The sequence below is a fragment of the Taeniopygia guttata genome, chromosome 4, assembly GCF_048771995.1.
Source record: "Taeniopygia guttata chromosome 4, bTaeGut7.mat, whole genome shotgun sequence".
NCBI classification, from domain to species: domain Eukaryota; kingdom Metazoa; phylum Chordata; class Aves; order Passeriformes; family Estrildidae; genus Taeniopygia; species Taeniopygia guttata.
Window position 1 is genome coordinate 37,190,226 of NC_133028.1, and position 27,519 is coordinate 37,217,744.

At 38.0% G+C, this 27,519-nt stretch overlaps 2 protein-coding genes across 31 annotated transcripts in view; one reads left to right on the plus strand and one right to left on the minus strand.

The window, feature by feature from the left end:
- The window catches only part of CLCN3 (chloride voltage-gated channel 3), a 60,551-nt gene extending 47,485 nt beyond the window's left edge, over positions 1 to 13,066 (minus strand). Inside the window, exons 1-2 of one of the 2 annotated variants that reach the window (XM_004176172.6) lie at positions 12,917 to 13,066; positions 2,520 to 2,695 (exon numbers count right to left, since the gene is read on the minus strand). In XM_004176172.6, the coding sequence (XP_004176220.1) occupies positions 2,520 to 2,679 (160 nt within the window). In that variant the 5' untranslated portion in view covers positions 2,680 to 2,695; positions 12,917 to 13,066. The remainder of the gene's footprint in view (positions 1 to 2,519; positions 2,696 to 12,916) is intronic. The other variant, XM_030271378.4, reaches the window with a different exon arrangement.
- A 68-nt stretch (positions 13,067 to 13,134) lies between these two features.
- Positions 13,135 to 27,519, plus strand: part of NEK1 (NIMA related kinase 1) — a 44,276-nt gene continuing 29,891 nt past the window's right edge. For 18 of the 29 annotated variants that reach the window (XM_072928385.1, XM_072928389.1, XM_072928393.1 and 15 more), the window contains exons 1-10: positions 13,135 to 13,305; positions 16,210 to 16,358; positions 16,439 to 16,535; positions 18,469 to 18,566; positions 20,163 to 20,246; positions 20,661 to 20,728; positions 20,851 to 20,937; positions 21,976 to 22,030; positions 23,371 to 23,571; positions 25,853 to 25,913. In XM_072928385.1, coding sequence (XP_072784486.1) covers positions 16,242 to 16,358; positions 16,439 to 16,535; positions 18,469 to 18,566; positions 20,163 to 20,246; positions 20,661 to 20,728; positions 20,851 to 20,937; positions 21,976 to 22,030; positions 23,371 to 23,571; positions 25,853 to 25,913 — 868 coding nt within the window. In that variant the 5' untranslated portion in view covers positions 13,135 to 13,305; positions 16,210 to 16,241. Of the gene's footprint in view, positions 13,306 to 13,690; positions 13,756 to 13,784; positions 14,142 to 14,185; positions 14,582 to 16,208; positions 16,359 to 16,438; positions 16,536 to 17,714; positions 17,769 to 18,468; positions 18,567 to 20,162; positions 20,247 to 20,660; positions 20,729 to 20,850; positions 20,938 to 21,975; positions 22,031 to 22,474; positions 22,526 to 23,370; positions 23,572 to 25,852; positions 25,914 to 27,519 lie in introns of those variants that run through there. The other 11 variants (XM_030271358.4, XM_030271359.4, XM_041715836.2 and 8 more) reach the window with 9 other exon arrangements.

Consider the following 27,519-nt stretch of genomic DNA (forward strand, 5'->3'; position numbering starts at 1 on the left):
GCTATTTTTAATTCTTCCTTTTCTCCTCACATGGTCTTGATTTTTTTAAAAATCTGCAATTCTACATTTTATAATGTAGATAAACTGTAAAATATTGATGTACACTCTACTGTCCATGGCAACTTACTGCATAAATTCACATCTGTGCTCATTTGTACTACAAGCTTACATTCTGCAGCTATGCAGCTTTCAATTTATCTACGTTATTTCCACAATCATTTGAACTGCAGATACACTGTTGCCATTTTGCTAATTTTGCTAAGATACCAGGCTGATAAATTCTTCCAGTCCCACAAACTCAAACCACCGTATTTTTAAATAGAGTCCTGATTTTGTCAGGGTTCACCTGCTAAAGCACAGAGCTAGACCTGAAGCCTCTACATTCACATCATGCTCTGGAGGGCCTGCAGTGCTGAGAAGCATGTAATCTTCCACTTACTGGGATGGTCCTGCCCTTCCTCAGGAGGTGAGAAACGTTCCATATTGTCCATACTGAATCCATCTGTACTTACACTTAACAGAACAAAAGTACAGCTAAAGGATAAGAGCATTTAAATAATAGTAATAATAATAATACAAGATCCCAAACATTTGATGCTAAGTAAGAAAGAATTACAAAATGGGCATGTGCAAGAAAGCCCTTGTTTTGTCTTGTCAATGAGATTTGCTGTATTAAAAACACAGAAGAAAAAACACCTGACTCATTTGGACACCTAAGGAATGAGAAACACAGATGTTCACCTCCTGAATGGAAGTTTATATGTAACATTTTTCAAAGTATGTTCTTACCACCCTAAAAAGAAAACAAACATCAGATTCTGATCAAATACTCATATACTCTACTACTCATCTACTATAATCATTTATTATAATTTACTGTACAATAAAACATTTTCCATGTATGGAGACACATAAATCACCATTCAGTTAAATAAAATAATAAAGTTTATTACCCTTGTTGCCTCTTACAGGGAGTCCAGAACTGGGGCATGCAGGTAAGTCATTAGCAAAAAATTAAAGTTCCAAGAAAGAAAATACATTCCTATTTACTTACCAACCCACATTGTGTTACTTCAGTGTTAGAACAAGATGGGAGCCGCTGGCATGTGCAGTAATTAGCACCAATTTTGACAATGCAAACAAAACAACCACCTCATCTGTTTGGACTCAATTTATGGATCAGATTTCACAACAAGTAAAGGGCAGAACACTGGCTCTGGAACGATTTATTTTACTGTAAACTCATTTCTCCTTCATGCTTGAAGTGATGGAAATTATTTATATGAACAATAACCAGAGTAGCTTCAGTCTTTCAGTACAGGTTATAAATATTATCTTAAGACAAGCAAGGCACTCACTTTATTAGAAGTGCCAGATACTTAGAACAAAGAATTATATATGGAAGTCAGCTGTTCACTTAATAATTTCCCAACTATTAAGCACTGGACTTCAGCATCTCCAAATAATGTGCCAGAAGGAGTATGTAGAGATTGAAGATGTGCTGGCTTGTGATACCTGTATTGGTATGCAAGTTAAACAATTCCACATTCAAGATGTATCTAATTAGACAGAAGGAATACACATGAGAAGAATGCTCATAATGATATGGCACAACCATCTAGTACAGCACCAACATCCAACTGATAAGTGCAGCAAAGGCAAAACATATGGAGAAGAGACACTGCAGGGAAGAAAAACAACTAAATACTAGTGGGAGGAGAAAAGAGGCAAAGGCAGTAAAAAAGCAAAAAAATACAGGAAGCAGAGTTTTATTTTAAACAAAGTGAGACTAAGTGACTAGAGCATACATTTAAACAAGATTAGTATCTTTAACATAAATTACTTTCTTTCCCTCCTTCAGTTCAACTCATTAACTATTGCTATATGAATGTTAATACTTTCACTACCTGAACTGTTTTCTTAAAAAAAAAAAAAAAGAGCTTCCCAGTTCTTTCTTCTTCATATTACTTCAATGCTTTTACAGTGTTCACTGTAGAAAGTTTTCTTTACAACCTTTTATCTAGTCAAAAATTCAGCTCATATTGTGCTTTTGGTGCTTCTAACAACACCCTTACTTTTGGCTTTTGTTTGCAAAGGTGAAGCTGAATGAGGCAAAACAGATTTATCTCTAGAAGTAATGATTAAAACAGCCTGTTATATTTTGAATCAAAGAAACATTGGAGACATTGAGACTTCCAAAATCCCACTGCAGAGAAGAAAGACCAGGTAGCTGCAGAAGAGACATCCTTTTACTTGACAGCAAGTTTTACGTTTGTCAGCAGCCTGTTAGTATCTGCCTTGTAAGAGAAGTCATCCCATACAATGTAGTTGTTAGGCAAGCACACAGAAGCATGTTCAACCCCTTTCAGGTTTAAAGCCTCTATCTGAAGAACACATTAGCTTAACAGAAAAGGATCAGATTTGGTCATAAGAAACCAAAACAAAATAAAAACCAACAAAAAACCCTCACGACACATAAAAATACAACCCAGAGAAACTTTAAAGTGAAATTAACTTACCAATGGATGCATCACCATCCAAGAGATTGTCATCTTCAGAGGTCTGAAAATCCATAATTACACCTGCTCCATCTAAAAGCTCCTCATCGCTGCTTGCACTAGTTATGCTGTTGTAACTGTTTCGATAGTAGCCTCTATGAAACAGCTGCTCAGACTCCATTTAGCTGCTTTATAACCTGTATGTACACACAAAAAAAAAGTTACTTCCTACTTGAATATTCAAAAAACACTAAGAAATTTGTATCAAAATAAAATGAGTATTTCATGCTTTGGCAAAAGCTTTTTATGGTGACAGTATTACAAGTTACAAAAAGGTAGCAGCAGTACAGAACAAATATAACCTAGAAGAACGGAGAGCTAAAGAAGGATATCTTACCTGTTATGACTAGAGAGAGCAAAGAAAGTAATGAGCACTCGGGCACAGCATATAGTGGAAAATCTAATTAAATACAGTGCAGGCAGGAAGTACATTGGCAAAGGAGAACAGTGAACAAACAGCTACATTAATAGCAGAAAAAGCACGTAAGGCTGTGCAGTTTTCTGCAGTCTAGTACCACAGGCACTTTTCTGCTCTCCAACATCAGATATCCTGCTTCTGTTTCAAGCTCTACATTTAAAAGGTCAAGCACAGAAGCGAGTCAGCTGAGGGAACCACTTCCAGTGCAGAGACATGTCTATGGAAACGACAAAATAGGCCAATAAAAACTCTGGTTTCCAAGACATTTGCTGACAGCTGATCCAAGGAATCAGTAAATCTCCAGAATGCGCTCTGTTATACCATAAAAACACTTACCTGTATCTCAAAGGAAAAAAGGCAGCTAAGGCTTGTTATTTCCCCAGAAGGGGGGTAGAGTGAAAACTTTACAGTACTCTTCCAGATTTCAAATTTGCTTGAAATAGTTCAAAATCAAAAACAACTACTAAAACCTACCAACAACAAAGAACCTAGCAAACACAATCAACACAAAAATCACAAACCAACAATAAACCACAATAATTTATCTTAACAAAAGAGCTCTTTTTCAAACTAAGAATGATGATTAATTAAAAAATCGGTGTAAAATTAAATTTTTCTGTTCACTACTAACAACTAAGCTAAAAAGCAGTCATCTGCCTTCTAACTCTCATACATCTTCCAACAACTAGAGTACAGCACTTAGTGAGAATGCTATACGCCCATGAAGCAAAAGGAGATGTAATTAAAATTATCAATACAAGCTTTACACATAACAATATGTTCTACAGTAGAGAAAATACAGCAACAGGAACCAAAGAGTAATTTGCTGAAAATTTTTGAAAACAATATACAATTTAAAATGGTTTAACTGTTAAGAACTTCCAAAAGTAACTCCTTGTTATAAAACAGTCAGGCATTATATATATATATATATATGTGTGTATATATATGTGTATATATATATATATATGTGTATATATATGTGTGTATATATATATATATGTATATGTATATATATATAATCTTATTTTTAAGATTTCAACTACTGCATATTTCAAGAAGAGATAAATAATATGACAGAGACACTTTCCATACCCATTCTTAAATTAAAATTTTAACATGTATCCATATATATATATGGGGATCACTGCCAGAACACCATCCCAAAAAATGAAACCAGAATTAAGCTTTTATCACTAAATTCTAAACCTCCCATATTAAATTAATTTAAAATCCTGCATTTTTTTAGTTTTTAAATAAACCCGCCCATCAGAAAGAAATTTTAAACTCAGAAATTACAATAATTTTACAACAGTTCTACAACAAAAGCCATGTTGCAGCTACTCTTAATCTTACCAGCATGAAATTACATTTACATTTTTACCACAGACTCGGCATATCTAGCTTTCCTTTATTTATTCTATCTGCAACATGAAAACATTTAAGAGGGATGAGAACATCACTCATCTTCCAAACTCTGGATTTGGAAAATGAGTGAATGAATTGTGAGGAATTTCTCACTGTATTTTTTAGACCATTAGCAGATTTCTTTGCAAAAAGGCACAAAAAAAGTCTTAACACTTCAAGTTAAGCTTCAACCACAAAAATTCTTATGGACACTCAATAGTTCAAACTTAAAATTTAGGGAATTCTTATGCTAACCAACCTTTACAAAAATACATAGGAAGATCATTCTCTGTAGCACCCCAAAAAAAAAAAAATCAAAAACTTTTTTTCTTTACTGTGAGGATGGTGATGCACTGGGACAGCTTGCCTAAAGAAATTGTAGATGCCCCATTCCAGGAAGTGCTTAAGACCAGGTCAGATGGGGCTTTGAGCAACATGTCTAGTAGAAGGTATCCCTGCCCATGGCAGGAAGGTTGCAACTGGATGATCTTTCAGGTCCCTTTCAACCTAAACCTTTCTGTGATCCTCAGGAAAGGATCTTGGTCAATATTTAAGTCATCTTTGGAAAAACAAAGTTATGAAGAAGCACTGCCAGTTAACTAAGGCTATTTGAGTTTTAAAACTAAAAACTTCTATTTGAATTTATGTAGTAGATTCCTAAGTTGCCTTGAAATAGAAAATAAAAAGCCAGTTTCCAAAAATATCCATAGGTAAAGCTTAGACTAGTTTCATTCACAGCTGCTTCCAAAACAACACTGACACACATGGATGAAAGAGACCTACTCAAACATGAACAGAACAACATAGACCAAACCACAGGAAAAAATAATATTTGTAAAGCACAGTCTTAGCTTTAAAACTGCAACAAAACCTCTCAATATTCATGTCCTACTGAATCTTAACGATTTTAGCTAAAAACACTTAATATAACACCAGCCTGAAAAAGTTTCTTCATTTTTATGACAAATACCAGTATAGAATATCATCACTATAGACCTGATCTTCACTAAAGTAGAACCTATAATAAATACTCATTTTGGTAGTACTTTTCACCACCTTAGCATTAAAAAAAAAAAAAAAAAAAAAAAAAGGAAGACAACAACAAAAAAAAAAAACTAAAACCTGAGAGCCTAATTACCGGATGAATACCAAACTCATGCTTCTGGTCATATGATGACAAACATTAAGGGCATTGACTTGAGTTTATATAAAGTATTTGAAATCACTGCATCTCCACTCCCTAAAATGTCATGGCTACCCACATCGTGACAGCTGAAGAATTATACCCACTGGCACAAAGATAGCAGCCTACCTGATGGAAGGCATTGCTTCTTTCACAGCCAGTTACTAATGGGAACACTTTATAGCATTCAACCAAACTAGCTGGATCAGCTGAAAACTCCAATTTAAGCATACTAAACTAACCCCATTTATTGATACATTAGGAAAAACTCTGCTATCAGAGTTGGAGAGTAGTCTCCTGCACAGGTAGAGTCACAAGCAGCTCCATGAGTGGTAAAATCTTAAAGGGGTTTTCAGTCAACAGTTTAAAAAGAAGGACAGAAAAGAAAAAGAAAAGCTAACATCATAATCCCTTAGCATGAACCTGAACTAAGTATGAAAGCAAGTATGACTCAAAACTTTAGCTTCACAGACAGGTACTGATCCTTAGTCAAATCACAATAAACAACTCTGCCCATGGCTGCTGCTTTGGAGCAAGGCAAAAATACATGAAAGATACAGTACTAATATCTAAACTAATGGGACAGTACCTACATTTGCAAATATTCAGTCTAGGAAAGAAAATATGAAGAGTTCCCTTGACCAAAAAAAAAAAAATCTCTGGTGTCCCTTCTGTGATCATATTCAGATGAGATACAACTTTGCAACTCGTTAAGACAACTGAAAGGTAAAACCCATCCTCCTCTTTTGAAGGGCAGAAACCATGACTGCAGTTTCCATTGTAGACAATGTAACTATTGTTTGTTGAGTCTTAAGTCATTTTCTGTTTGATGAAAAGACACTACAATAGTGTCTCTTTACAGTTTTTAAAGGCTTTTGCTCCTTTTTAATGTGGACTTGTGTTGAAGTCATCTGAGGGTTATATAATGAACCAGAGCTTTTACACATCACCAGAAATCATGCTACTTTTCTTCAACTCATCAGAAAAATGCACTGACCAGTCCATAACTTAGATTCCTAAACTCAGGGTCACACCTGAGTGGAGAATCTTTCAAATAATTTCATTAAAGTTCAATATAGTTTAGGACGGTCAAATTGAAATGTGAAAAAGCACCACTATCCTCAGTTTAATTCCAAGCGTCTTCTCAATAACAGCATCAACCACAGATTTTTAAGGTCTTAATTAAAATTTATTTAGAGACACAATAAAGCCACTGAGATCAAGGAAAAAATCCTACAGAGGTTTCCAAAACATAGGACCACTACTTGTGAAATCTTGTGGGGACCCCTGGTGGTTTCTGGTCCTTACTTTCCCTACTAACAAATTTCCAGCTTCAAAGGAGTGAAGCACCAGCTCAAGAGTAACATATCCACTGTACTCTGTTAGAAGTGACAAACCTTTGGTCACCAGAAACAAAAAAGGCTGGACTCTCCTCTGGTACGTTTAACTGTATAATCCAAGAAGATAAGGGGCTAATGTGTATGTCCCAAACAGTGATAACTGGATGGATGTGGAGCCAACCAGGGATTGTTGGTAATAACAGACAATTGTTGGTACTAACATGAGAAAGAACAAGATTGGCTGGAGAAGGGGCCATGCAGAGGTAGGGTAGCACTCCCCCAGGACAAACATCCTTGGTCTAGTTCCAAGAGAGAGGCACAACACAGTACAGTGCAAGCACAGGAATAAGGCCAAGATGTGGGCACAGACTGTAGAGAGGGATCAAGGCTATCCCAGACCCCTGAACCTCTCAAGCCCATTTCCAGAAAGGTCTGAAAGAATGGACTGCACACGATGGGTAATTTGCACAGAAAAAAAGAAACCTGCCTTCCTGGTGAGGAAATGTATCTATTAAAAAGTACTCCCAGCAAGTTCAGGAGTGCGCCCAGCACCTTGGACACCTCATCAGCTGTACTGATGTTGGAATCAGACTAGTGATCTCTTTTCCTCTCTTCCCTTTCACCCTACTCCTTTATCCAAAGCCCACTGCCATGCACTTATATAGACTAACATAGCAACTTTCATGCCAAGTGTGTAATGCACTAACAGAACTTTCTGATTGTTTGCAGGCCCCTCTGACTCTTGTTGTCCCTTTTGACTATGAGCATTTATGAATCTTGAGTGCTTCCTTCCCATTAAGGGAGAGACATCACAGTAGCAGAGTGATACACTCACAGATGCAGTAAGTACAGCTATTTAAACTTCAAGGCCAGGAGTGCTGACGACAGACTTGCTCTGCTTCTTGCTCTGGATCCTCTCAAGCAACAATGTTAAGGCAGCGAGGTGAGAAAGGACTGATCTGTGATCAACACCTGGATCTTGCTCATGGCTGACATCCTTTACTCGACTACACAGAAGCCACCTCATTTTTTTAAAAACAGCTCTTCCAACCATTACTGGTGACCATTCTGGTAATTTTCAAAGGATGAAATAAATATATAATATTTTGCAGAAAGACCTGTGTGTGAACCTCTGATATTAATAAACAAGACTGTTAACAGCTTGTTCCTGCTTTTTAATAAAAACCGATATTCTAACTAAAGGAGATTTTAAAAAAAATCAAAAGTTAGTGAAGATGAACAAATGGCACCAAAGCAAAGTATTTCCTAAATCAAGTGTGTTAGCAGTTCAGAATGCACAGCAAGTTGCCTTCACTTGGATATTCTTCTCTCCAGCTGTAAAACCTAGTTGAAACATTCCAAAATTATGTGTATTTCATTGGGGTCTACAAATGGTAGACAAGTTTCTGGCAGGAGAGTCCAGAGAGAAATTTACTGTTTAATAGTGGTATCAAGTTAAAAACAAGACTCATCATGGGTATTTTATGAGGAAAAAAGGAAATTGGATTCATGTGAGATTTTTAATATTAAAAAAAAAAAAACCACCTGTACTTTACTAAAAGGCTTTCAGCTAACAGACAGCAAAGAAGGTGAGTTAACTAAAATGTGTTACATAACCACAGAGATTAAGTCAGTTCATTGAGTTCATAGATCAAATTTATTAAAAATAATCCATCCTCTACCTATCCGAAGAAAATAAAAATTCTTTAAAATTTCTTAGGAATAAAAACTGAGATTTTCCTAACTGTGGTAATGACATAAGTACTTAGTGCAGATTGTTAGGTCTTCTCAGTTGTCTTAAAAGCTTTACTGCCCAAGTTAAAAGAATATTTGCATCTCAGCACAAAACAGATGAAAACTGTTGAGTCTGTAAGATTGATAGTAACTTAAAGACGTCTGCAAGACTAGAAGCAAAAAAATTCAATTAACAGTTAAAGGAATCTTCAGTTTCTTTCCTAGATATACTCTGTAAATCTGCAGATTCAGTTTTCAAAATCAGAAAATGAATGTGTTTGGAAGCATATGGAGAACAGATTTTTTTTTTTTTTCCCATCATATGCATGAGACAAATTAAAAGCAGAAAACTCAAGGGAAAAAGCTGCAGTAGATCAAAAACTGCAGATAACACATCAAAATCCAAGAAATCTGGCAGAGAACACTAATTTGAAGATAAAAGTGGAAGGAACTCAGACACAAACTTATCTTTCAGGAAAACAAGTACTTGAATTTAAACTGGCAGGATGTCAAAATATTAAATCACCCCACTAGCTCTATCTGGAATTTAAATAAAGTACTGAAGTAAAATGCTACTTTTACTATTTCAATTAGGAAACATTTCTTCATTGTACTTATTGCAGTATGAACATGCAAACATGTACACACTTGAGTACTTCATCTCCTCTGAACTTTTTAGAGAAATTTATCAAAATATATCAAAAATAAGGAAAAAAAATAACAGCAAAGGTTATTTTTATCAAAGGGTCTGTGTTTCAGGACTGAATTAACTTTTTCATTTACTACTCCTCTTTAGAGAAATTTATCAAAATATATCAAAAATAAGGAAAAAAAATAACAGCGAAGGTTATTTTATCAAAGGGTCTGTGCTTCAGGACTGAATTAACTTTTTCATTTACTACTCCTCCTTAGCCCCACAAAGTAAGCACAGTCTAATCCTGTAACTAGAAAGCCCAAGGAAAATACTCAACAAACAAAACAGCTGAATGCCTAGAAAGTTCAAGTGGAAAATACCTGACTAGACGCTCTCCAAGTTATTTAAAGTAACTGCTGGTACCCACTATGGAGCTATAAATCCTGTTCTTTACATTAATTTCCAGGAATATACACTCAAGACCACCTACTACATAACACAAACTAATAAATATACTCCAGATGCAAACAGATTTGTAACCATTTTAGTAATTTGTCTAGAATTCTTTCTATTACGCATGAAGCCTATGAATTACTTCATCAGCTCCCTTCCTCAGGAATAAAAAAATATCAGTTCATTAAGTACAATTACTATCGCAACAATTTACATTTTCCAGTTTCTATGTTTTTAAAGCAGAGCACATTTCCCAGCAGAAAAAAAATTTATCTGTTTACAAGCCTCTTATCATAATCAATTTAAATAAGCATTGTTCCAGCTAGACTTTATTCTCTCAGATGATCTTTTATAAAGGCTTCCAAAATTCAAAAACAAGTTTCAAGTTAAACAACTCTAAAATTTTGTAATTGTCAACTTTCTACTATCCTAAGCATCTTCAGATTGCTAAGCAAGGCATATATACAAGCACGAAGTATTGTATTTCAGAGCCTCCTTGTCCACAAGTACAGGTAAAAAGCTGACCTGACACCTGAACAGCTTTAGCAAGTCAGACACCACAGAAGCTGCACTTTAAGGTTATGACAGAAGGGAAAAACTGAAACAAGGAGGGCAGAATTGGGAACTTGCTCACAGACATTAAGCTGAAATAAACAGAAATCTTAGTTTTGGGAAAATAAGCAGGGAGAGTACAAAAGCAGTTCCATGCACATCATCTACCACTGCTGACAACCTTTGGATTTTATTGGTTTACTGCTGCTGTCAAGGTGCCAAAGCAAGAAATTTAGGAACATGCAAAATAATCTGAGAATTAGGAAATTAACTCAAATTGGCACTATCACTTCCAGCACAAATCTCTTCAGCAGTAGAGCTTCTATTCTACTTTTTAAATTTAGGACCAAGTTAAAAATATCCCTACTGCCAAATTATTATAAGACTTTACCTGAAACCTTGATCTGTACAGGTACACCTATTCACATGCATATGATGTCAGCTAAATAAGAGCAGGAAAAAACTGTCTCAATGTTCCTAGAATGCCTTTTGGCAACGATTGTGAACTTGGAACAGCTGTCCCAGCTTTAGTACTTTCACTCAAGGAATGCAACTCTGCTCTTCAAGGAAGACACACACGCAGACCCCAAAGCAAAGTGTGTAGAGGGAGGAAGCCAAATTGTATATTCAGTGAACAGGAGAAGATAGATTACACAGCCAGACCCATCTGTTCATAGAGTAACCAGAAGAGTGGGTTTTCACTTGCAGGTTACTCAAACATCAATCTGCTACAAATGTTTGTGTGCAAGAGACCACAACAGGAAGTATGAACATGGTCATGAGAAAAATGATGACATATTCATAAAATAAAGTGATGCAAAGCAATGCAGTCACAAAGCGCAAAGGCCAACAGCTTCAAGGGTCTTTCCTGGTCAAGAATTTGGACAGGCTTGTTCTTATTGAAAGGGGAGAAGAGAGGAGGAAGGTGGTGGGGAATTTTACCCAGGACTACTTTAACTTGCAAGTATGCACCACAGAGAGAACAGTGGAATAGTAAACCACTCAAAGAGGGCACTGTAAAAATTTGGGCAAAGAAAACCTTGGAATAAAAAAAGTAAGACCTGTTTCTAGAAACATTACAATACATAAAGTGTATTACATCTACCATTATCAGACAAAGAATTTTTAGGACTGACATACCACATACCAATACTAGACAGAAGCAAACAAGAAACAAGCTCCATTTTTCTAAACACCATGTAAATTCTGTTTTCACATGTGTTGCAGAGAGATGCAGAGTCATTGTGTTTCAAAGTATGAGTTTCAAGCTACCTGTAGTTTTCCCAGAGCAGAACTCCTTCCCACTCTGACAACTTTGCAGCAAGTTTACATCTGTTTGCCATCCAAAGAGGCATCAAATTTACAGGAGTTAGTGAAAGACTTACTTTAGCAAAAGTGATAGTGACAGCTGGTGAGTTCTCTTTTATTATTCTTCACAAAGGTATGTTTCCTATAACGCACAATTTTTTTTAATTTTACATTACAGCATATTGAAATTTCCTTAAATAGAGAAAGAGTTTTGATGACTATCTGCTTTTAAATCTGTCATACCAACACATGCTTCATTCAAATAGCTGTATCTGCAAAGAAGTACCTCTGTTGCTAAGGGATACCGAAAATAAACGCCTTCACAGGTCCACCAAAAAGAAAAGCATCTAAAAGCACCAATTCACCTGACAATTTCTTCCACAAACTCTGGAAGAGAAACTTCAGAGGTCCCACAACGTCAAAAATGAGGTGCAAGTCTTCAAACCCAAATGACTATCATTTATCAGTATGTTGTCAAAAATATTTAAGCATCTATTCTAACATAGGTTAGACACAGAAAAACTTTAAATTTGGTGGTAAAGCCCCATTTTGCCTAGTTTAGTACTTTAAAGTGTGACACAGCAAATTTACTACACTACACAAAACACAGTTCACCATTAGCACACAATTTTCCACTGTCACATTCATAGCCATTCATTTTAAATGAGAATTGAAATATACTTGTTTTACAGCTGATTCCATGCTTTTGGCTAGGGTAGAGAATAATTTTGGACAAGTACGGTAGATAATACGAAAGAATGTGCTCAATACTCAGTTTTAACCTCGCTGACCTGCACACCCATATAATTATGAGACTCCAACAAGAGCCCATTACCTCTCTCCCTTGTCTAAGAGCGGCCCTACCAGCCAAACCCGTGAGCCAATGTAAAGCGAGCAACTCATGCAGAATAATCCTTCCAGCGCTGGTTACATGGGGAGGAGACCCTGGACATTCCCAGACGCAGAACGCCCGCACTTTCCCTATGAGCACAAGCGCTGCCCCGAAGAGCACCGGGATGGAGTGACAGGGTGCAAACATTATGTGTTTACGCTCTGTAAACACGCGGGGCATTTTCCCCCTCATCCTGGCCTTTCGGGGGAGGCACACGGACGAGCTGAGTGATACGCGAGGAGCCACCACGTCCGTCCCTCCCTCCCCGGCCCCGGTCCCGGCCGGCCGAAGCCGTGGGCTGGCGGGGGCGCAGCAGCCGCTGGGCGAACGGGGACTGCCCGCTCCGCTCCTCCCGCCGCCTCGGCCCCGCTCGCTCCCCTGCCGTGCTCCTGGGCCGCGGGGGAGCCCCAGCCTGCCCCGCCCGGCCCTTCCCGTACCTGCGCGGGCGGCGCCGCCCGCTGATCCCCGGGGAGGCGCTGGCTCATCCTCCCTCCGAGCGCCTGCGGGACACGGGCGCAGCCCCCGGACCCGCGGCCGCTCCGCCGCCCGGTACCGCCCCCTCGGCCCGGGGAGGGCGGGGATTCCCACCGCGCAGAATCGGCGCCCGTCGGGCCGCCGGGGTCAGCATCGCCGTCACTGCTGATTCTGCTTCCCGCGGGCCGCCCGGCGCGGCCCGGCCCCCGCTCCCGCCTCCCGCGGAGGGGCGCGGCTTCCCGGCGGCGCGGGAGGGGCCCACGCGGGCTCCCGCGCTGCCAGGGCGGGCTGAGGGCCCAGGGGGAGGCAGGACGGTCCCGCGCTTCAGAACGGGGTGCAGGCGGTTTCCCAGGTAAAGGAGGCAGAGAGAGGCCGGGTACATCGCGGCATCGTTCCGCTTCGGGCTGCACTGTGCCGCCTCTAAATTCCAGGCGCTGCGGAGACCCCGACAGCTTAAGGGCTTTACCTGCAGAGAAAGCGCAGGTGTCGGGCTGTGCACGGAGCTCCTGGGTACTGCCAGCCGAGGTGCTGAGGCCAGTGTGGGGTCCGCTTAACACACAGCGATTGCAAGTTCCAACAAAACGGGTCAAGTCAAGGGGTGGATTTCTCTTTTGTTCCCTAAGTAAAATGCCCACTGGTCCGCTTATGTGCAAGGCTAACAAGCCCGCAAGGCGCCGTGCCGTGTGGCACTCGGACTGAGAAAGCGCGTTGTGAATCACGAGGCTTTTTGCCCATAGGTGCTATTAAAGGCACGCTTTGGAGTGGGGAACGGAGGAGCCACAGGTGCGGCCCGACCCTCCCGGATAAGCGCTGCGCACAGCCCCTCCGGGTCACGCTTCCTCCCGGGAACCCCGGCCCGGGGCTGTCCTGGGGCAGACACACACCGCCGGTGCCGGGCTGTGCGCTGCCGTGGCTCGCGGGTCGCTCCTGAAACACTCGCAGCTGTTTTGGGAGGGTTTCCCCCAAAACACTGACACCCGCGCGCGCCCCGCCCGTCACGTGACCGCGGCCGCGCGTTACCAGGGTGAAGCGCCGCTAACGCGGACCGGGCGGGTAGGGCCGGGCTCCGCCCCGGTGCGGCTCGCCCAATGGGAGCCAAGCTGTGGGGCGGGGCCGCCAATAGGGGCGGAGGGGGCGGGGCCTTGCCAGGCGCGAGGCCAGGTTGGGCCGTGGCGGCCGCGCGGGCAGGTATGGCGGGGTGGGGGCGGGCTGGGCGCGGGCAGCGCTGAGGCGGGGTGGGGCCGGGGCCGGGGCGGCCGGAGCCGCCCCTCTGGGAGCCGGGCAGGTCGCGGCTGGTCCATTCCAGTCGCCCTGGGGTGGCGGTTTCCGGCCGCGCTTCTCGCCCCAGTGCTGGGCTTGCTCTGGCTGTGCGGGGGCGGCGGCCTGGCGGGGCCCGCTTGCGGAGCGCGGCCCAGCTCGGCCCTGCCCTGCCCTGGCCCTGCCCGCACGCGCGGCCCTGGCCTGGCCGTGCGCTGCGGTCGGTCGGTCGGGCTGCCTCGGGGTGTGACTTGTGCAGCTCTCCTGTGCGTCCCATGAACTGACTTGCTGCCCTGGGCTTGAAAAGACAAGCCCTGTCAGCGCTGATCTCCTTCCCCTGGACGCCTATTTTTTCCTTGCCACATTTAAAAGTAAGCTATGTAACTCATGGAAGATTATATACCCGCTTTGACTGAGCTGTAACTTCTCGCCCAAAGGCTGGTTACTGCCCATTTGTATTTGCACGGGGCAGCATGCAGAAGCAGCCCTAAGCTACGTCTAATGTAGCTGTTTTAACTGTAGAACAACTCTGGTTGTTTCATAAACAACAGGGTAGGAAGAGAACTTCAGTAGTCATGCAAAGTTCAAATTGTGTCACGCCTGCTGTGCTTTTACTGTTGCCTGAAAGAGAATATTGAAGTTAGTACCAAGATCTTAAGTGTAGAAGTGCAGCTTTATATTAAGCTGTCTTTATGTACTGTAAGAAAAAAACAGCCATACACAGACACTGCAGGCCTGTAATTTTAACTTTTTGCTTTCCTGGTAGTTATGCTTAGTTCTTTGCATCTCCTCTTTTGCAGAGCAGGTTACTTTAGATCTCTCTTGTTTTGTCTTGCTATGCTTATCAGGCTTGTTCATGTTAGTCTGCTTTCATGGTATAGTTCCTGTTAAGCAGCATCTGTGTCTAGTACATGGTAATTCTGTAAAAAAAAAAAAAAAAAAAATCCAGCTCAAATTGAGGAGAGACCCTGATTGTGAGACCTGTGATACATGTGAAGTTTGGATCTAAGCTACTAGGATCTCCTGTTGGAAGGAAGCTGGATACAGCAAAGCAGAAATGCAATTAGCTCTTGCAAGTGAGGCTTAAGTGAAGGAAATCTTAGGACACTTTTGTCTTTTTCAGCTTATGGAGACTTCCGCAGGGTATGGAAGCTCTTTTTACTTTAAAAAATACAATCTTTTCATCTACTGTGAATTTGCTCAGACATTTGCCACTTTGGTCTTTGTTTTCCCCTTTCATCGTGCTGTTCTGACACATCTGTATATTACCATACCTTCTGCTTGCACCTCCCTAGTGTCCTGTTTTTACAAAAAGTAATTTTTAATATAGAACCTTCAACACCATAAAAATTTACCTGAGTACTCCTTTTAATATGAAAAGGTAGTCTAAATGGTCAGATAGTACATGAAAAATAGGGATTTGAGACATTTTGTGATTATTTGTTTTATATGCAATGTGAAAAGAGTCTTTCAGTCAGGCTTAAGGCCACATCTTTCTGTATTGCATAATGATTTGAAATATGATAGGGATCTGCTGAATTCAGGCCATTTTTGGCTTCATTATAGTGATAAGGAAGCTGGATTTAGTGCTTCTTAAGAAACAATGCATAGGAATTCCCCTCACCTCCATTGTGTTTCTTCCAAGTCAAGCTGAACAAAACATTTTCAGCCAGGTGCTATAGCTCTATGATGTTGTGTGCCAGCTGCATCAGAAGTCTTGGTGCTGATTGCACTGATTTATTTAAAGACAAAACAGATCCTTTTTAGTCAAAATGAAAGATGAAGCAGGTTTTAGTTATGCAGCTGTGGGCCCAAAATGAGCCAACTGTACCAAAATAGAATTGAGACTAAGAGTAGATGATTTACAGAAAATCAACTGAAAATGGATCAACATTTTGAGTTAAAAAAAGTACCATGCCCTGATCAGGCTAGATCACTAAGCTCACCTAATTAAATATACTCATGGGTTTTTTTTGTGTTTGTTGGTTTGCTTTTCCAGTACTCAAGTAAGGATGCCTTAAGACAAGAACTATGGATAAATATATCAAAGTACGGAAGATTGGAGAAGGATCCTTTGGGAAAGCAATACTTGTCAAAGCTAAAGAGAATGGCCAACAGTATGTCATTAAAGAAATAAACATCTCTAAGGTAAGTGATTATTATTAATAAATTCCTGATCCATTCTTTTTGTATTTCTGTTCTCACAAATCATGATTTTTATTCTGAAGATGTCAAATAAGGAGAGAGAAGAATCAAGGAGAGAAGTTGCTGTTTTGGCAAACATGAAACACCCAAATATTGTCCTGTATAGGGAGTCATTTGAAGGTAAGATGAACTTGAAGTAACATGAGTGACTCTGTACTTCTTACTGCACTTAGTCTAAAAGTCAGGGAATTTTCTCTCTTTGATAGGTATTTTTCATACCTTTATTACTTATTTTCCATATTTTTTTCAGAATTCCTATCTGTGTTTAAAAAAAATCATAATTCAGGAAAAAGGGCAGCAAATAAACAAATATTTATGACTATAACTTTGCATCCATTGGTTTTGGCTGATGCTTAAGTGGAAGATATTCTCTTGTTTCTCCAGAGCACAAGTCTCCTTGAATATACCCTAGCAACTGGAATGCTTGTATAGGTTAAATTTGTGTAGGTTAAATTGCAGTCTAAATTTGGATATTGATAACCTAGCAAGAGCAGTTTTATGCCCAAGTCTGTTGTCTTAGAGTTCAGACTTCAGTAACTGCAACCATATAGCTGCTTTCAGAGCTAGGAAAATAGATGGGACTGTTTACTTCATCGGGCAGTGAAGGAAGGAGAGATTAAATTCTACATTGTCTTTAGAGTGAATGTCTTGGGAAATGGGCAGGACAAAAAAGATTCCAAAAGCTTATTATAAAAGTTAAAATATTATTAAAAGCCCCTAAATATTATTTGAACTGCTGTTTAGAGATTTTGGTCTTTTCTCCTTTCCTTCCTTTCTGCTTTCTTATGTCTTTCGCCTGGGGCTTTCACTTTCTCTTTTCATTAAATTAGATTTTTGTGATATAATCATATCAGCCACATAATTAGCCACAGTTCTGGTTTATAAATGTACACTGCTTTCTTCATTGTGGTAGAAGGCTGTTCTTTAAGACTGCTTTTTTCTTGCAAGGTAGATCCTGTAATCCATAATCCACAAGACTTTGTGTTGCACCTTTATTGCCAGAAAACATTGACTTTGAATACATTGAATATAAAGTTCCTAGAAGAAAATTATTTCAGCAATAGATGTGCAAGAAATCTAGACTTCTAGAATCATCTTTTAAAATAACACTAATTAAAGATAATAATAAAACAACTAAATAGAGAAACTTTAAGGATTTGATGTTTTGAAAGGCAGATTTCAGAAGCATTCTATGGGAGTGAAATTTCAGTGACTTAGATGATTCAATTTATTTTAATTCAAAGGTTTGTCTGTGTTGTGACTTTTTCATAAAATAGGAGTTCTTTTTCTTTTGAGCAGCATGTGACTGATTTTCTGCAGTTATTCATCTCTTCTCAAAATCTTGCCTAGTATGTGAGTAGTGTAGTTCTTATGCTTTTGGCAACTTGCAGTTTGCTTCTGCCTAATCTGTTTTTTCATCAGTAACTGGGAAAACTATAACTTTGAATGAAATGTATTATGTTTGTTCATACCTCCTACTGAAAACTTGCATGGGATTTTTTTAGTCTCATGAGATTTCATTCAAAAATGAGAAAAGAATTGTTTCCATCTCATTGTCTGCTAGAAGTACTCTTACTGTTCTTCAGACTGAAATAAACTGCATGTCTAGTATGAAAGCTGATGGCTGATGTTCTAGCAAGTCCAGGTAAAATTCCAAGAAAGAAAAAGGCAAATAGAGGCAACTTAAGATCCCTTTAGGTTAGGGGGATCTATAAGATGTTTGAAAGTTTGAAGATTGGTTTTATATTGCATTCATAAAATGGCACCTTTAATTTCTTAGTGGTTTTCAACGCCATGTTGGAGCGTTGGTTCAGTAGATGTAATTCTTTTCCCTCCCTATCAAAATAGTCCAGTGCTACCAAAATGGAAACTCAAAATAATAAACATATTTTTGCTTGAAGTTTGAAAAAATTGACTAATAAATTATATCTGAAGCTGCATGTGAAAAAGTAGATGTTGCTTTTTCTGTGACTGTGGTGAAGATATTTAGAAAATTAAGTAAAGAAGGGTCTTGCTTTTGTCTTTTTGAAATACTTTGTCTTTTACTTCACAGAAAATGGCTGTCTGTACATAGTGATGGATTACTGTGAAGGAGGAGACCTATTTAAAAAGATAAATGCCCAGAAGGGAATCCTGTTCTCTGAAGATCAGGTAACAGCAAACTGCTGTTACAGTGTTTTGTTGCAGGATACTTTTTCATGAATTTGAAATTACTTTGGTGCAAGTTATAGATGTGGTTGCTTAATCCAAAAGGAGAGTCTCAGACAGTCACTCTTGTTGCTATTGGTCAATGTAATATCATTAAAGAGCAAAACCAAACCAAAACACAGAGGAAAAAACCAAGTGCACAAAAAAAAAAACCAAACAAACAAACAAACAAACAAAAAAACCAAACCCAAAAAAACCAGAAAGAAAATTCGTGGATATGCTACTTGAGATTTTGTCTCTATGTGTAAGATGCTTTTAAAAGTTGGTTCTCTTGTGAAGTAAACCAAATCTGAGACATGAAAAATACTGAAAGAGAACATGAATATCCTTAAACCTCTGAAATAATTTTTAAAGTTTTTAAAGATGTAATGGCATAGGATTTTTGTGTTGTAATACTGATTTTCATGTGTCATAAGTAAAAAATAATGTATTTTGTAAGTATAATAATATGATATATGGAAATATGGAATTGGCATCATTCAAAAGTTCATTTTGCCAGTAATAAGAATTTAATATTCTGCTGATATACTTGCAGTACATTTTCTTTTGCCACAAAACTGGTTATAAAGTAATTTTTAGTGAAAGAGAAGTGACATAGTTTGGAATAAATGAGAGGATTTTAAGTACAGATTTGATTAAATTAAATAAAAAATAAGTGATGTAGGATTCAGGGTGGGTTTTTTGTTAGGACTGATAGGTTTCTTTGTTTAAAAATTGTTTCTGTGCTTTTGTATCTTCATCTAGTAGGATCTCAGTTTAGCTGGCATTGGAAAGTCTTAGTACTATATTAAACATTTGGGATATAATTTGTAAAACTTTATTTTCTCATTTGACCTCACTTTTATAATAAGAACTTCAAGTGGAAAAATGAAAATTATGCCTTGCATTATACTAGAATTTTGTCATGTATGTACTTCTAAGTAGTGAATGTAAAACTACTATTCACATAGCAAAGTTCTTGTTATTAGTCACTTCTTAAATTTTGATTTTTGCAAATTTACCCAAAAATGGGCATTGTTGGCTTGTTCATAATCTTTAAGTTAGATTTTTGTTGCTTTTCTCGTCAAAGTCTACTTTGTAATATTTTTCTTTTTAAGATGAGACACACAAAATTAGTGTACGTAGAATAAGTTTCTGAGAGTATCAGTAAGCTTCCTAGGACTCTTGGTCAATGAAGTGAGTGCCAGAAGACTTGTATTTGCTACAGCAAAAGTACAGTCTCTCATTTTGCAAGTTCCATATCTCAGGCATTTTAGCCAATCAAATCCATGTGGCATAACTCTGCTAGGTTTATAATTCATAAGGAAAATAGTGGTCTCAAGTTTAATATCAAATTTGGGTAATAAGCATCTTTCATTAAAAGTTTTGTGTTATAGTGACAGTACTATTACGTTTTTAATTATTCTTTGGTTTAAATGAAACGGGGGGAGGAAGGTAAAATCCATAGTTGTAATTAAAGTCTAATTTGATAATATCTTGTAAGTGGGGAAGTTTTCAGATAAATGATGAAGTTAATGTTGCATTTTCTTTTATTAATAGATTCTGGATTGGTTTGTACAGATCTGTTTAGCACTAAAACACATACATGATAGAAAAATCTTGCATCGGGACATAAAGTCACAGGTATGTAGGTGGCGATTTTTCAACTGAATTGTCTTTCAAAGTGATTGCATTCAGATCTTCCTAGTTTATGGAAACATTTCTAATACTGAAAACACTTATTCAGTCTGCAGGAGATTTATATATTTATACAAACAGATGAGGATATTTGATAAAACTACAAGTGTTACTTATGTATTTATGTGTGGGGACAGAAAAGATTGTATGACAATGTGACATAGTGCTTTCTCATATTAATGACGTAGGAGTTGTATAAGTCTGGTGTGTCATAGTAGTAAGTAACAATTACTTCAGGAGTGTTGAACGGTAGAAAACTTTCTTCTTCTCAAAACATGTAGTGAACAAAAAGTGTGCAATTGTATGAATATTTTAATTAACAGACTTCTTAACGTTTCTGTTACATCTTGTCATATCAAGAATATATTTTTAACCAAAGATGGAACAATACAGCTGGGAGATTTTGGAATCGCCAGAGTTCTGAACAGGTAATTAATTTTTTATTCTTTTTTGCCTGTGACTTAATTTCAATTCCTTTGATGAAAGAAAACGCAATCTGTGCACTTGATATGAGTTAACCAGTTAACATCCATCCTTGTTTCTGTCTTAGTACTGCAGAGCTGGCACGCACTTGCATAGGAACACCGTACTATTTGTCACCTGAAATATGTCAGAACAAGCCTTACAACAATAAAAGGTACTAATAAGGATTTTATTAAACATTCTTGATAAAGAGAAGAAAATAAGCTCTTTTAGGAATCTAAAGCTGTTCTAATCAAATGATAGTGAGCATCTGTTAGTTTGTCTCTTACCCAAGTAGGTACTGAGCTTCACTGCAGAGCTGGTACCTTAGTAGGTCTGAGGTAGAAAGCAATGTCATGTAGAGATGACTTAATGCTCCAAGTTCTGGATCTAGTTGTGTCCTTAATTGTGACTCTACTTTTGCTTATCTGCACAGTGGTTGTACTGCCTTTGTTTATGCACTTCCAATGTGAAACACTGTTAAGGATGAAATACAGTAATTTGATTATCTGAACACATGATGTGCATAGACGGGTGGCTCAGCTTGCTCCAGATACCCCGCTTATGCCTTTGCTGCCCTGGCAGCAGCCTGTACCTGGTAACAGTGTCCCCAGTGTAATTAATTGGTAATAATTAAATGTTAGTAAGTTACACTTCCGCAGGATCAAGCTGTTGCATTCAGTGCAGTGAGTGCCTTATACTCACTTCAATGGATTTCTTAAGAGATAAAAATTATTAAAATTTTTATTTCTTCTGCATGGGGTTTATTATCCAATGGTGTTCTAACTAAATCCTGTCATGAATGAGGGTAAGTTTAGTCACTACTAAACAGAATAAATTGGCTTTGAGAATTGTTTTTGCTGAGTTAGGTGGTGAAGGTTTTTTTTATTTTATTTGTTTAATTCAAAGACCTCATGCAAATGTATATATTTAAACAAAAAAGCCTTTGTCCATATTTTGTCTGATTTCTGTGGCTGAGATAGCCAAAATAGCATCATCTGATTTTCAGGGTGGCCTTATTTTGGTTGATGAATTGGTTTTGGTATTTTTGTTTCCTTGGGGTTTTGCAGGGGCAAAGAAGTCCATAGAGGGGGGCTTGTGCATACTCAAAAATCCACCCTTTTCTCTTCAGAGATAGACTTCAGAGATACAAGTTGACTGGCAGTGTTAACCTAAAACTAAGTTTTAAAGTAATGTGTTCTCTTTGATTTAGTGATATCTGGGCCCTTGGTTGTGTTCTCTATGAAATGTGTACACTTAAACATGCGGTGAGTGGAAACTTTGTGTCTATAAAATAATAGTGATTTCAAACAGAATTTATTTCTGATGTTATGCAGATGTATTTTAGTTGATGAAATGCTTTCATGGTAGCTGTTTGAAAATTACCTTCAGCATTTTCATCTCCACTTCCCATGCCAACCAGGACTTTTCATTGGTGTTTTGTTCCATGCCAATCTCTCAGCTGTCTTGGCACTTTTGTTTTTAATGGACTGTATTAGCTGAAAAGATTGTTAGATGTTACAGTAAAGGATACTAGGTATAGTGGGGGGCATTTATGGGTGTTTTTGTTTAGTTGGTTTGGGGTTTTCGTCGGTTTTGTTGTTTGGGGTTTCGGGGTTTTTGCTTGGTTGGGCTGGGTTTTATTTCCAAAAAAGCTTGAATTGACTGCAAGCTTCATTGAAAATCTTATTTTGGATTCTGCTTTTTTGCAGATATTGTATTTCTGTTTAGAACATAAATAGTGCTTAGAAAATATTCCCAAGGTGAAAGAGTCATCTTTTTCCAATTTTTTCTTCTTCTATGTGTGTGTATAGTTTGAAGAGTGTGTCTTCGTCATCCGTTTCTCAGTTAGGAAGGGAAGAAAATGTTTGGGTGTTTTTCTGTCCTGTTTTGGATTTTTTTGTGGATTTTGATTTTTTTTGGAGCTTCTTGGTAGCTATTTTATTAAAAGGAAAATATTATAACAACATAAAAAGGGAAGGAAATACTTGCAAGAGATAAGATTTAATTTCATTTCCAGCTTTTGTAATTTCTTCTTGTTTGGTCTTTTATGTGGCAACACTTCTGACAAGGTTTAATTTCTGAGAGTTGATGTCAACAATTTGTTTTCTGTAAGCTAGGTGATGCATATTGTTTTCTTTTTATTGTACAAAGGAATTGAAATTGTTCCCTCTTTAACTGAAGTCTGAACATTCCCTTGGATTTCATCCTGAATGAATGTGAATACTTCACATTCTGTAATTTGAAATGGGGGGCTGCTAAAAGAAGAAGAAGGCATTTTGTGGTTCAAAGCCTTTGGAAGAGGAGATCAAGCAGATAATTTTTTTTTTTCCCTAGTTATATATCATTGTCAGTCTAGATCTGGACGGAAGTAATTACTTGTTAGCAATGTTATATCTCCATAGTATGAAATATTGTGATGTATTTTTAATTGGAATTTTAATTAGTATACTTGGCAACAGATTATTTTGAACTTCTGGTGTTGACCTTGAAAATGTGTGTGTTGAGGGAAAGTGCACTGTTAGTTTGGTTTCATCATCATCTGTATGTGCAGCCTTGCATGTGGACAGGCGATAAGAATAACTGTTTTCTTCCTTGTGTGATACAGTTTGAAGCCGGTAACATGAAGAACTTAGTCCTGAAGATAATCTCTGGACCTTTTCCTCCTGTGTCTATGCATTACTCCTATGACCTACGTAATCTGCTGTCACAGCTGTTTAAAAGGAATCCTAGGAATAGACCATCAGTAAACTCCATATTGGAGAAAACCTTTATAGCCAAACGTGTTGAAAAATTTCTCACACCAGAGGTATGGAGTTAGTTTTAATTCTAACTTTGCTAAAAACATCATAGGCCTTTCGTTTGTCTTTATTTTAATGTTAATATATTACGTGGAAAACTAGAGTAATGGTAGTCCCCTGGAGCTCTTATAGACAGGGTCAGTTGAGGAAAAACTAGTTTTACCATGAACTTTAAAGAAAAATGTCAAATTATTGTTTGGTAGTTTCCATAAGTAAATCTCAAAGTGACATTTTCTGAAGTGTATTGTTTTGTGTGTTTTTCTATATCATGAGGAATCACAACCGAGATGATTTGTTTAGATATGCATCTTTTCATAAAATGCAGCTGTCAATTATTTCAACATTGAAGTTGCTTCCTATTCTGTTTTAAGTCTGTTAATATAATTTTATGTCTAATAATGTCCTTTTAATATGAATGTAGTCAAAAGAGATCAAGATTAACAAGTGAATAATAGCACTGATATAAGGTAAATAAATATAGAAAAGAAAGGACATGGAGGAAGTGCAGTATAAATAATTCTAATGGATTCTAACTCACAACTAAAGAAATGTCTTAAAAAGGCCATATATAATTGGAATTTCTGAATTTCTGTGTTGAAATAGACTTTCAACTTCAGATTGAAGTCCCAAAGGTAAAATTCAGAAATCTTTACAGATAAGTTTGTTCTAACATTTGCAACAGTAATAGTTTTATCTGATTTTATTTCCAGTAGCTAGAATGTATATGACATTTTTATTTGGAGTTAGCCAAATTATAATTAGTCATAGGCTGTCTCTATCTCCATATGGTGATACTAGTTTGTCGTAGATGGAGTATGAATACTTAGGTGCAATTTTTCCAACTGTACTACTGCTGTCTTTGACTTAGAGATGTTCTCTAATATTTAAAACAACCAAAAAGACCCCACACAGAAAGTACCTTTTATGAAATGTATCAGTCTGGTACATTCATATTCAGCAGGAGGTGGTTGTTCTGTGATACAGCTGTAATGCTTATTTTCTTTCAGTATCGTCCCTGGCTAGTGCTGTTGACCTCTGTTTTCTTAGTCTAAGCTTATAAATTATTTCATAGTTGGCATCTTCATGTTGCAACTGTTGCTGAAATCCCATTTTTAAGTATTGGGAAATCAATCTTCCAGTTTTATGTTAATTCTTTCTTTAGCTTCATATTTGCTAAGTTGCATTTAAGGAGCAGATTTAAATTAGCAGCAATTTTTAAAAAGGAGAGGGGGCTCTTTGAAAGATATTGAAGAGTCAGGTTTCTTTTCTGTTAGTAAACGTGTTATGGAAACACCATAATTCAGTTGCTACAGCTTACCACTCAAATAAAACCTTCAATATAATTGAAATACCATTAGCAGGAAACTGTGTGACTTCTGGCTTACGGAATCTTTGATGCCAGATTCTACAGATTAAAAATTTGCTTTGCCATCACGTGCAAAGTCCGAAGTTCTGCACTTTTGTTCTTGTTTTGGGGTTTTTTTCAGGTTTAACTCCTCAGCATCGATTGTAACTGACTGGTACAAATCAAAGGAATCTGGGTTGTTCAAGATTCTGTAAAGACTATTCATGAACTGACGCTTTTCATTTATCCTTGCTGCTCTTCCTTGAGTACTTCTCATTTCTACTATATAGGTTTTGAGGTGTTTGGTTCAGAACTACCTACAATATTTAAGATGATGGCATATTAATATTTGGATATTCTTTGTCTAGTCTCAAATTTTTCATCCCAGTAAGACTACTTTCCATATTTTATTATGCTAATTTGATATGCCTGACAGCACACCATATTTTGTTTTTCCAGATATCTGCATATTTGGTCATCTTCCCATCTTGAAAAGGATAGCAACACTTTAAAACTACAAACATTTTTAAAGAACTATTTTTTAACACTAGCTGTATGAAAAATTGAGGTGAACTTTGGTAGCTACTCAAAAATCTAGAAATCTAAAAGGAATTATGCATATAGATTGTGTTGATGCTCACATTAACTTTTTTCTAGTTTGTTAGCTAGTTCATGAATGAGATAACATGTGCCACCCAGAAGTCAGATTAAATTGCTTTTTAAAATTACTTGAGTAATTATGCCAAAAATGTTTGAAAATACTCCAGCTTCATATTGGTGTTAGTTATACTAGATTCAATGGATAAAGTTGAACATTCATTTTCATGTAATTTACAGTAAATGCTCCTAGTTAGATGCTTACTGCTAATGGCACACTTGTCTAAAAATGAGTTATTCCTAGCTTTGGTCACAGGTGCTATTGACTAACGCTTCAACTTTTTTAGCTTATTGCAGATGAATTCAGTCACAAAATTTTCCACAAGTTTGGACCACATGCTTCACCAGGTAAGTTGGTGTCTATACTGCTTTTGCTTTCAGCTCTGTCAAGATCATGTATGTAGCTTTGTTCTTTTACTAGGTTGTTTTTTTTTTTTTCGGTGTGTTCTCATACCTGACTGTAGAATTTTCAGGAGAAAAAGAGAGAAGAAGCAATTTCCTCCCCTCCCCTGGGGACCTGGACATATGTTGGGTACAAATAATGCAAATACAAGCAATGGGCCTCTAATGTATTAAGTGCACTTTTTCCTCTTGAAGTATGCTACACTTCCAAAATTAAGGAGACAATGTAGACTGCAAATAATGGAACTAATTCATATGCTATGATTGTATGACTTTTTATCCCTTAGGAATGAAAAATGGTTAATAAGAAGTACAATTTCTTCCAAAAAAATGTGAGACGCTTCATTAGAGATTCCAAGATAAAGCCTGGGTTCAGTCTAATTCAGTAAAATTTCTGCTAGTGGTAACAAAGAAATTCTGTCAAGATGGTCTTCATTTTAATGCATTAGTTTGCCTTTTTTTTCCCTAGATTTCCTTCCCAGTAATTTTATTTCCCTGTAATTATTTGATTCTTTGGCAAGGGCTTTGGTATTTTTTGATAGTGTTGCTGACCTCCTGTTCTGTGGTAAGAGAGCCCTGCTAGCCCAGAATCAAACTCACAATATTGGTGTATATTCAGGAACTCTATGGGGAAAAGAATATCCCTGAAGGCCATTGATGACATTAGTATTACAGGTTTCAGTTCAGTGTTGTTAGTGGAGAAAGGCCATTTCTCCATTCCATTAGGACACCTCTTCCCTGTGTGCATGAACACTGTGCAGTTAAGCAAGGCAGCTGAATGAAATATCAGCTATTCGACCTGAAGAACTAAGATATAAAAGCATAGGAATTGTTTTCTTCTATTTCTTATAAAACATCAAACTTAGACAAGTTAATACATCAGCTTATGTGAATGAAATGTTAGCAGTTTGTTACGGGTTCAGGAGGATGCCCATGCACAACAAACCCGAAACCCAACTGTGACCGCAAAGCAAATTTGCTTTTATTACTAGCAGTAGCAAATAATACATAGCAACCCCTGGTTCCTGCAAAGCTGCTGGGCAGGCAAAGGACATGGAGAGCATGGTGCTCATGCAGGGGTTCAGGCAGGCAGAGCACCTTCAGGATATCCCCTGGATCCACACAGTATGCATCCTGTCCTTGTCAACCCTCCACCCCAGACCCACACCTCAAGGCTTCTCCTCAGGAGTGGATTTTTTCCATCTAGGACGTCTGGCCAGTGTGTGAGATGAGGCCACAGCGGCTCGTGATCCCACCTCCATGCTAACAGCAACTCCATTGCACATTGTTCTCTTTCACAGGTTAAGTTCCCACCAATGGACTAATCAGTTGTTTCTCTTTCAAAGGTCAAGTTCCCACCAGTTATAAATTGAAGTTTTCCTCATTGTCTTGTGGATGTACACAACAGTGGACCAAATATGGCAGGGCCTTAGACATGACTTCAGTCCCCAACATACAGTTCACCCATTTTTCTCTAGTTCTGCTGTTCTAAGACTTTAAAAATTCTTAGAAAGGGAAATACCATACACTGTCCAGTTTGGGTAGCTCAAAC